General features: G+C 41.0%; 1 protein-coding gene across 1 annotated transcript in view; it reads right to left on the bottom strand.

The window, feature by feature from the left end:
* Positions 1–109: 109 nt before the first annotated feature.
* Positions 110–11,402, bottom strand: part of xpr1a (xenotropic and polytropic retrovirus receptor 1a) — a 67,226-nt gene continuing 55,933 nt past the window's right edge. The window contains exons 11-16 of the mRNA XM_019256860.2: positions 11,113–11,281; positions 10,191–10,391; positions 5,247–5,413; positions 5,006–5,145; positions 4,616–4,840; positions 110–3,985 (exon numbers count right to left, since the gene is read on the bottom strand). Coding sequence (XP_019112405.2) covers positions 3,928–3,985; positions 4,616–4,840; positions 5,006–5,145; positions 5,247–5,413; positions 10,191–10,391; positions 11,113–11,281 — 960 coding nt within the window. The 3' untranslated portion in view covers positions 110–3,927. The remainder of the gene's footprint in view (positions 3,986–4,615; positions 4,841–5,005; positions 5,146–5,246; positions 5,414–10,190; positions 10,392–11,112; positions 11,282–11,402) is intronic.

Here is an 11,402-nt window from a genome sequence, read left to right as displayed (position 1 = left end):
ATGAACGCCGGAGATGTCAACAAGACCTAATTGACATAAATCTGAAAGATCGGTTCAGTTGTAGTAAAAAAAAAAAAAAAAAAAAAAAAAAAGAGTCGAGAGTCAGAGCGAGTTTTAAAAATAATCGTGGTTTATAAAACCCAGATATGACAGGATCACCAAAGTGTTTACAGAAATACAAATACCATCAGGAAAACCATCATAGAACAGTGTTATACACTCGACATGTACAAACTACTCTGTAAAAGGGACTCAGGGGGAAGGATGGTTCAGACTCTAAGACATTTTCCTTCTTTATGTCTCTTAAAATCACATTTAGCCACAACGTATTTATTCTATTATTATTATTTTGCATCTTATCAAATTAGAACATTCATCTACCAAACTACAGATACTATCACATTTAGCTAGATTAGAGAGAGGGCACGAACAACATCGAGAGGGAAGGAGGGGAGGGATGCACACATATCAAGCACTTTAACATCAGCAAGCAGTGAAAACAAAATGTTTACCCATGAGAAAAATGGGATGTCAGGGCCTATCACCGTCATCTCATCAAACACAAACTGTACAAAAGAACCCTGTTTTTGTTTTTCGTCAGTGGGTAACACATACTGAACAGACACTGACCACTACAACATTTGTTTTTCTCACATTAACAAATGCTTCCAGTGAGTGAGAAATAAAGGGGATCCAAGATCTGTTTGTGAGGCAGATCTGGGATCGGTTTAACAGTATCTTGTTATGGTGTGTGTCCTCTGTGGACCGGGGTCTGTTCCTGTACAGTATGCCAAAGTGCTTCTGTCAGCAGGGCGGTTAACAACAACAGATGTAACGTCCACGATATCTTCATGCACTTTCACAAATGTACAAACAGTATTACAGCTTCAGGACACAGAAATCTGACCCCTGTTTTGTTTTTTTAAATCCCCCTCCCACCCATCTCCTCCTCCTCCTCCTCCTGGACGTAAACCCCTGGAGATTTCAAAAGCCTTGAAAAAAGAAGGAATCAACAAGATACAACCAATCACATTCTCCACTTCTATGGATTTTTCTTCTATTTCTTTTTTTATACAAACACATTGTCAACAGATTTACACATGAAAAAGAGTGCAGGATTGTGACCAATCAAAAAAACGCTCCTCATCGCCTAGAAAATACTGCTTGTCTCGGAGCAAAAATGGCGAAATATGAAATCAATCATTGTCACAGTGGCTACAATGATTGCAAATATACACATCATGTTGAATAAATTAAGATCTATGTACAATGTAGAACAAAAGCAGCATGCAGGCAAGACAACAGAGCCTTTTTACAAAACTATCTGCTGTAGTATTGTGCTCTCCGACATGAGAGAGAGAGAGAGGAAATGTGTGTGTGTGTCTGTCATGTTTTATGCTTGTATACACACGTGTCCAGTGTATTTAAATGGATAGGGAAGCTACCCATCTTCTACATTTTAAAGGTACAACACTTAACTTTCTACCTTCCAGTTCACATTAACCTCATTGCACACAGAAGCTTTTCAGTCTTTTAGCCACTACGGGAAAAACAGAAGTAGAAGAAACAGGACTTTCTGTAACGCGTTTGTTTTGTAGCTTTCCTGGATTTGTCTTATGACTAGCTGGTGGTGATGCAGTGTATAGCCGCAGGGAGGAACAGCAGAGCAGAGAGTAGAGCGAAGGGGTTCAAACAGGAAGAGAAAATGAAACACACACCAGCGAACTTCCTTTCTCAGAAAGCCAGGGGGGCCCTTTAACAGCAGCAGCAACACGTGGTGAAATTATAACCAGCAGCTGTTTAAGTTTGAGCTGGGGGCATGAAAATAAGCCAAGGAGGAAAATGGTGGATGTCAAATGTACAGCAAATTTTTTACCAATTACCAAAGATCAGTAGATTAAATTTGATCTAACAAGTCACAACACTTGAAATCACTTTTTAAAAAGTGCAAACAGAAATGAGGCAACATTAAATATAAGAGACAAAGACGGCAATGGTGAATGTGGTGAAACCTGACTGATTCAGGTCAGGAGCGGTGAAACAAGCCATTAGTTATAGATGCCGAATGAGTTTCAGATATCTGACTGCCATACAGGAGCTCAATCAGAGCTTCAAACTTGCCTAATTATCATAAAAGTTTATTTGAAACCAAGAGGCTGGTTCACTTTTTATGGTCGAGCTTTTTGTTTGAATATAAAAAGTAGCCCAACTGGGTACAAAAACCCAATCTGAGCTTTTGTCAGGGGGTCTCGTGTCTGGTGAGTCACAACATACCAGGTGGTTCTCAAACTTCTTCTGTCACGCCCAACTTTGAAAAGTGAAAGTTCATTTTGGGAAAACTAGCAACAAAACAAGCCAAATGAATTTCACCGATACACAAACTGCATTTTGTTTTTACATGCAGACACAACAACGGTCTGGCTCATAGTTGACAGATCGTTTCACTGTCTGAATAAATATCGAATGCTTCTTTAGCATCAGAGCACTCTTGTTTGGTTATTGTAATGCTTCACTGAATTTTAAACACACTCCACCTCTGGTCCCGCTCCCAGTTTGAGAACCACTGGCATTTTAATTCACGTACAATTCAACTGAACATCTGACACGGTGAATCACATCACTCTGTTCTCAGTATAAAACAGCCCCATAACATACGTACCTTTGTAAGCTTTGTGCAGGTTGGATGGACAGAGGTACTGTAGCCGCATACACATTCATAAAAATAAAGCTTTGGTAGTTAATGCAAAGAACAGCAATGCACATGCATATACTGGAGCTAATCGGGCACTTTAAGATGACGTGACACAAGAATTCACAAGTCAGATTTGCACTAATTTGAGGTTAGGGGTAAATCAGGGTCTAACTATGAGCTTATTAAAAACGTGGCACAACCGAGAAAACATCCCAAACATTATAAAATACATTAACAATCATCGCGTGGATGCTCAAACTAGTCTCACTAGTATAAACAACACATGTAGAAGTACTTAACAACTACAATAGAGTAATAATGCACATCAAAATATATGAAATATATTACAAAGCAACTTCACAGACTAGAAATGTTTGAATCAAAACATCCCTTTTTGTTTTACAAGTTATTTTTCCCCCCCATGTTTTGTGTATTAAATGCACTTTTCCTGCAAGTGCCTCCAGGGCTGTGATTGTTACAACTCAACCGAAACAAAACAAAAAAAGATGGAGTATAAAAAGTATCAACAAGTTGAAACCAGTTGATTTGTTTTGATATGCTGTGGTGTGTGTGTCGAGTCCTTCCTCAGGTTTCTATTGATTCATATTTAGTCTTTTGATTGGCTTGTCTTCTCCCTGTTGATCCTAGTGTAGTTTAAAAAGGCGTGTAAACAGTCATCTGTAGCCGATATGTGCAGCTCCTCCAAAATAAAAGCAGGAAAATAAAAAAATCTGAAGGAACACAAATATTTCAAAATAAACAACACATACTACAAAAAGTCCTTTTTAAAAAAAGAAGAGGATAATCCCAGGGCAGTGTGGTCTGTGTTTCCAGTTACGTGCAGAAGATTTCCCTTGACGTCTGTCCATCTGTGTCTGTGTGGCATTAGCTCTCTCCTCAACTGTAGCAATATTACACTATGTTTGTGCTTCAGCAGGTTTATCTTTATGTGTTTCTGCATTACAGTGTGTATCGTGTGTGTTTTTTCTATACTTATAAAGACCAAAAATACTCACATGAATGTAAAGATGAGGTAAATTGTCCCAAGTGAGGGCGGCCTGAGGTCCTCACTGCTTTAAAGGTAAAAGGTTACTACAGTTATAACTACAGGAGAAAGATTGAGGTTGGGTGTTAGTGAATGAGGTCCTTATAAGTATAGTGTGTGTGTGTGTGTGTGTGTGTGTGTGTGTGTGTGTGTGTGTATGTGTGTGTGTGCACGTGCTGACGTTGTGGACTCAGCTGAAAGCTTCATCATCCGTGTCTTCAATTAGCACCTTTGTGTCCTTTTTCGATCTAGAAAAGAGAAAAAAAAAGACATATTATCATCTCAACTTATATGTTTGTGTTTGCTCATGTTCTAAATAAATAAATTAATTGTCTCATGTGATATGATTTTATTTGGTTTCTTTAAAGTCAGACATTGAATCGATGTCTCCATCTTTACTATTAGTTACAAAAACACCAGAGAAACAATGTAAATAAGTCCTGATTTTAGAAATATATAAATATAATGTTGTCAGGAAACCAAACTTCATCACTGTCTTTGATTGTTTAAAGGTCCAGTGTGTAAAGTTTATTGGCATCTAGTGGTGAAGTTACAGATTGCAACCGTCTGAAAACCCTTCACCTCTGCCTCTCGGTTCAAGCATGAAGGAGAAACTTCATTTTTAAAGGTCGTGAGACGTGAATGCTTCTACGTAGAGCTAGTGTTTGGTTCATGGCGGACTCCGTGGAAGAGGACATACTCCATCTGTAGATGTCTCATTCAATATTATGAACATTATATTTAATTTATTAATTAAATGTTACACACTGGACCTTTAATATTAGAACACATGAGAGAGATTTCCTGTCTCTAGTAGCTCGTACCGGTTTTAACCTCCTCTGTGTTTATAGTGTCTGTGGTGAAGTGTTAAGTCTTACTGTGAGGACGACAGTAGGGGGCGTCGGAGCGACAGACTATAGGACCTCTTCCAGGTCTTCTTGCCCGAGCGGTTCCGGACGCCGTCGTCCTGGTCCATCATCTGCTCCAGCAGCGTCTGGTCGTCCGCATTGAGTGGCGCCACAGAGATATCCCTCACAGCACGAAACTCACCACAGTTGTTCAGGTGCTCGTTCTCCAGACGGAAGAAGTTCCACACGAAACGCCTGCAGAGAGAAGGTAGAGAAGGATGAGCCTGAGGGGTGAAACTGTATTAGAAATCAATGTGGGGGAGTTAATGGGGAACAGGGGGAGCCTGGAAGATACCATAATGTCTAGAGAAATGTAATATGATGTGTACAACAAGAAGTTATCATGTAACTGAGACCCACCTGAACACCTCAAGGGGAGCCAGCACAGTGGCTACGATGTCGCCCACAGAGTGGATCTTGGTCATTGTGGTCAGAGAGATCTGGATGGTCCAGGCGAAACGCAGGATGACATCTTCTAAAATGGCACAGTAGTAATAGGCCTGGACACAGAGGAGACAGGATGAGGGTAACAGTCTGTGTGTGTGTGTCTGTGTGTGTCTGTGTGTGTGTGTGTGTGTATACACGCCCTATCAGACTCTACCTTCTGCGGGTAAACAATTTCTTCCCTGAGGAAGGTGTTTTCTCCGGCTCCACGGTCAAACAGGCCCCAGTCCATGCGCAGATCCCAGATCAGAGTGTACAGGGAGCTGATACTGGAGAACACGATCAGCAAGTAGAAGAACATGTCGGCGTCCGTGTGTCCTTGCTCTGGAATAAACACACAAACACAGCTGATTACAGACAAGACAGTTCAAACAGTCTTATTTAAATGAGTTTTACAAAGATCTGTTCAAAGATTTCTTTAAATGAAGCTTTAACCTTCCTTAAGTGAAACGTTTACAACAATACTTTGGCCACTAGATGGAGCCCTCCTGTCATGAATACACTTGCAATGCTAAATAGCTGACAACTATTAAGTTAAGAGTTTAATTTCCAGTTACATCAGAACATTTTGTATCAAATGGAAGATGACCAAACATCAAATGACACACTGGGCATTAATAAAACTTATATTTTTATATTTTGCATTATAAGGTGGTCTGTACAAAAACTACTCTGCTGCCTCTTTATGGAGGAGAGGATGTTATTACAGTTACATCGAGTAACTGAAATAACGTGTCCAATGTACGAGACAAGCTCATGTTGATTTGATTTAAATAATATTCAGTGTATTAGTGTATTCATATGAAGTAATGCTAATATTAATGGGCCATTTTGTATTCATCTATGCATCTGTCATTGTCTTGTCCTTTTTCTTAAAAAAACGCTGTGCCAAGGCACAGGACTCTACGTCTAACTCATATGTTTTAAATGATCAAAATAAAGATTGTGTCCCTCGTTTCTTCTTTCCATTATTTAGCTAAATACATAAACAATAAATCCAAATGATTATACTCATACTATATAATTCATCTAAATTATAGAATAATTAAACACTACTCCAACAACTGTATATGCACATATGTGTGTGTGAATGTGCTACTCAATGCTGTGAGTGTGAACCATGAACAAAACTGAAAGCATGTGTAAAAGTGTTTCCTACTTCTACTGTCCAAACAAAGGCTGAGTAAATTGAGTTTATGCAAACATCCATATGTACCGATATGTCTGCAGATTGCTCTCAGTTGTTGGCTGTAATGATAATAATAATTATAATTTGTGGACCTGAGCACAGCTGATGAGTATTTAACAGGCTCTAAGTTAGTTTACAGCTGTATGTCAGAGTGTGATTAGCTGTGCTGAGCAGCGTCTGTGTGTCTCTGCAGGATCGCCGTGGATGTGATTTGCTTGTTCCTCAGTGGGCGCCGATATATAAATCAGCACCTGGTGGCCTAACACAGTGACTCACACAGACAGCAGCCACCAGACACAGACCTGGCTTGCTCCCATTTGTCACAGTCACTCCTGCCTCCTGCTACCAGCCAACGAGACGCCGGGGAGCAGAGCAGGGGGACATTACTACTTGGAGAATTACTGCTGTGCTTCTCTGTTAACTGCCGGGTCCATTGTGCTGTTTGCTTCTTCAGCTGAGCGATGGGATGGAAGTAGTCCCTACGGCCACACTGAGATTTCCCAGCCGTAGATTAAACGTAGTCCTGGACAATGGACTCTTTTCACTGGAGAATATCCACTGATGTGATTTTCTCAGCTTGTAAAATGTTGAAGTATTTAACCCTTCACTGTCTGTTAGGGATGACTTCTTTTTCTCCACTGGACTGGTTAGCCACTGGACCATTAAAAGGTTAAGCATGGTGAGATGAACATTGATTGGATGCTCAGTAGGGACTAACAGTGGTCACTGGCTCCTGTCACACACACTCAATTGCTAGTAGTATGTCAGACACACACACACACACGCACACGCACACACACACACACACACACACACACACACACACACACACACACACACACAGTTGCTATTGTTGTCCACAGGCACCCATGAGGTTAAACGCTATTAAAGACAGAGCACTTCAAGCTGTCTTGTTTTATACAACAGGCCTACGTTCCACATGTCCGCATGTAATTTCGCGCGAGGAGTAATTTCTCATCTGTTGCCATGGCAACACAATCCCTCAACAAGGCAATTAAGACTCCTCCACCTGTAAATCACTACAACCAAATACATTCATTCAAACATAGAAATGAGCGACAAGTTTACAAAAAAAAAAAAACATTCTGTTGTGAGACCCACTGTTCCCGTACACAAAGAATGCAGCTTTATCGGACGGTTCGCTCAGCCCAGGTCTGACTCCAGATGTAAATAGTAGCTGTAGTAGTAGGAGGGGTGAATTAGAGTTCAAGCAGGCAGAGAGAGATTTGACGTGTCTTTTACCTTCATTGGTTAACGTGTGTGTTTGAGTGATGGTGTATCTGTTAGCGCGCTGCAATTCATCTCTTGTAATGAACGAGGGGTCAGTACATGAAATGAAGTTATAAAAGCTGTCAGCTCTGAGCTCATCTCTATTCCAGCAGAGTCCAGCAGACATGTGTTCAGCCCCGGGCTGGTAATTACTCCTTTCCTTTCCTTTCCTTTCCTTTGCTTTCCTTTTCTTTCCTTTCCTTTCCTTTTTATTTCCTTTCCTTTCCTTTCCTTTCCATTTTTACCTCCCTTTGTGCTCTATCAGCTCTAAATTTGCTGATCCTTCGCTGCAGCATGACTCGATTTATTTCCTCCTCTTACGACCCCGATCAGCCTCTCACAGAAACCAGCCAGACTAATGTTCTTCTTCGGTCAGGGTTATTTTAACTGTTTTTCAGGAGATTTGATGTTTATGTCACAGATGAAGGGATGTCTTTAAAACAGCGACTATACAAACATGTAATTCATTTTGTTTTATTTCCTTTCTGTCTATCAGAGGCTTCTGTCGTTCCTGCTCACTGTGCAACATCCTCTTCTCCTGCCTGAGATAAATCCCAAGGGTTTAAATTAGCATTAGGCCTGTAACTGCACCGCATCTAAACCAGCAATAAGTCTCAAGCCACTGTACATAAAACTGAGCCTGTATTGATCCTGAGTAAAGTAATCTGCTTTATTGTCCGGCATCACACTGTATCTTACAAGGTTTGGGAATTCTGCTTAAACCAGGAAATCCTGCGTCCTTTCTCTGGTTCCTCTCTCTGGAGATCACAGTTTCATGACGGTGTCCAATCAGTTCTTCACAGCACTGAACTGAACGTCTCTCTCAGGGTAGACATCTGCTCTGATTGATACACCACATTAAAGTTTACTCAACCCTCAAATCCCACATCGATTCGATACAGCCAAAAACGTTCTTTCTAGAGACTGTAGCTCATAAGATTTCAGATTTAGATTTGCAAACGGAAGAACTGGACACTGAATATGACTCAGTCCTCTACAGACAAGCCTGTGATTTATTTGTTTCATTTATGGTTTAAGTATTTCTCTTTCCCGGAGGTAGATGTGTGCAGTTCCAGGAATAAGTGAGGCAGTGAGGTCACTATCAGAGCTGTGAGCAGGTTAGCAATGAAGGTGACACATCCACAGACCAATGCTGGGAGCTCTGCCAGATACAGACTGACACTCCAGCCACCTTTTACAGCTGGACCCAACGGTGCGAACATGACACCACCCTGCTGTCTTTTCCGGCAGATGCTGGGTAATGCAGTCATCATCTGTCCTGCCTACATTAACACTTCATATCTGTGTTTCTATGTTTATTTTGGAGTCTGTTTACACTTAATTTCAACATTTGGATGCAGGGTATTCAGACAATGGTGCCCACATTTATTCCTTAAAGGCTTGAAGATTTACCAGAACAATTATTTCTGCAGAAGATGCATCAAATATCAGGCAACAGGCAATTTCCTCAACCATCCATTCACTGATCCATGTGTGTATGTGTGCAGCCGTCTGTCTTCCCACCCTGCTCCTCCCCTTAACCAGCGATTGGTCTCGGCCTCCATTATCATGCTGGATGAAAGACATCTTCATACAGAATAACACATGAAGAAAGGCCATTAGTCTACAGGCTTCAGACCAGAGGAGGAAGGAGGTTTAATGGATGCCTTTTCTACTGAGCCATGGAAGAAAAAAGGTCCGTCTGTCTGTCTTTATGTCTGCCGGTCTGCCTGTCTCTCTTCCTCATTCATTCAATATCAGATCATTGGCGGTCAGCTTAGGAAGCGAGCATATTGATTCAAATTCATATCGGAAAAGAACAAAGTCAAGCTGTGAAATAACATTTAGCCGTTTGAAAGGTTGAAGATGAAGTTTTATAGCTGGCATTTTGCTGGCAAATAAATATATAACCTGGCAGCTGAAAAGAGTTTAAATATATGAGTGGCAGAAAACACTGTTTTTAAATCTTTGGACAAATATCTGTGACGGAGAGCTGAAATACAAAGGATCCATGCTGCAGGGATGCCTTTATTGCCTGGGCGCTGTGTCTTTGAACATGAACTCCTTTGTGATATGGCTTCTGAATCAGAATAATTGCAGGCTAATTGTGAAGCTGTCAGGCGGAGAGTGACTTGACTTTTAATGGTAACCGCTCTCACTTATGTTTCTGAACTATTTCTCTTTCGTTCTCTGTGTTTTCTTTTTTCTTTTCCTGCTCCTAGATTGAAGGCCATATTGTGAGAGCAGAACCTTGTTTATCCGTGGCTGGGTTTGACAAAGTCATTCCCATTTCCATTATAAAGCTGTAGGCACTGACAAGGAAGGCCAACTTTCAGCATTTGCACTCAAGGTCACCTCTGCTTTCTGAGCACACACGGCTTAATACAAAGCCTCAAAAGCCTGCGTGTTGACATACTCCTGAAGCAGCAACACACAAATATTGTTGTTGTGGTTTGTAGACTGACTTCTGTCTCGTCTCTTCTGATTCTGAGCTTCATTTTACAGCATGACGACTGACAGAAGATGCACTTTCACACGTTTACACAGATCAGTTCAAACCTTCTGCCCGTGTTACAAGACACATGAAACAGATTTGACACATATTTGTGCAGTATGTCCTACCTCTGTGTGTGGCGTAGAGCGCAGCAAAGGTAACGACAAAGAAGGTGGTAGAATATTTCCCAGCATTCACCAGGTGAGGGAAGGCCCTCTTAGTGTCACGGTAACGCCTCAGGCATTGGATGAAGCGCAGCCAGGCGGGCAGACACTGGATGATGGCGCGCAGGCCGTACGAGTAGCTGTGGCATACGTAGTCATTGGGGTCTAAAACAGAATAAAATAGAGCATAATTAAGTGGTAATCCCATCCCCACACAATCCCCTTCGTACAGACAAGCTCATCATTATGTGAGTCACATGGCGACCTTGAGTGGCCAAACATTTCCGTTCCATTAGCTCTGTGTTAATTGGCTGCATGGAGGCCGAGGTGTCACTGTTGGTCGAGTGGACGGACAGCAATTAAAACCTCGTTCACATCACATTCCCTGACAGGATGGCTCAACCGTCTGGCACACTGTTAAACTTAATCTGTCACATTTACAAGCAAAAGATTTGTGTCTTTATCGCCATATTATGAGGCCATGCTGCAAACAAACAAACAAAAAAACATAAATTCAAATATCTTATGTCTATACCATCTATCTGTAGTGAGAACAGGTACAAAACTTTACATACATGTACAACATGTATATACAGAAAAGTGCAGTTTTCCAGTAAAGAAGTAACAAAACACAACGTTTTTAGAAGATATAAAGAATATTGTGAGGTTGAACCGCATTATTGTTAATTGAGCTGTTGATGAAAGGATGTTTATCTCTTTTACAACAATCTTTAACTATTTTCAGGTAATTTTCTCTGTAACAGGGTGTTACCATTCCAATCCCATACACCAAAGTGTTATTTTCCCTTTGTGCACAGACCGAGATGCAGGGAACATGAAGTTTAATGTTCTGAACATTAATTAATTAATAACATTAATGTTCTACCTTTAAATTCGGGCAGCAGGCCCTTGCTGTTGCTCCACTGCAGCTCAAAGATGTAGAAGCAGATCAGATACTCCAGGTCCATCAGGACAAACACCAGCGAGTTGAGCTGATCAGCAAGCCAGAAGTCTGCAAACTCCACGCGGTGAAACGGTGCGGTGAACACGCGAAACTGAAACAGATGAGACAAACAAGTGTGGAGTGGAGAGAAGGTAAAAAAAGAAAAGTAATTAGTTAAAATAAAGCTCTTATTTTGTAAGATTGTCTAAATTCATCTAAGAAACACACACAAC

Source organism: Larimichthys crocea, chromosome XVII (genome assembly GCF_000972845.2).
Source record: "Larimichthys crocea isolate SSNF chromosome XVII, L_crocea_2.0, whole genome shotgun sequence".
NCBI lineage: Eukaryota > Metazoa > Chordata > Actinopteri > Sciaenidae > Larimichthys > Larimichthys crocea.
The sequence above is the reverse complement of the archived record's forward strand: the minus strand, read 5'-3'. Positions and strand labels throughout refer to the sequence as shown.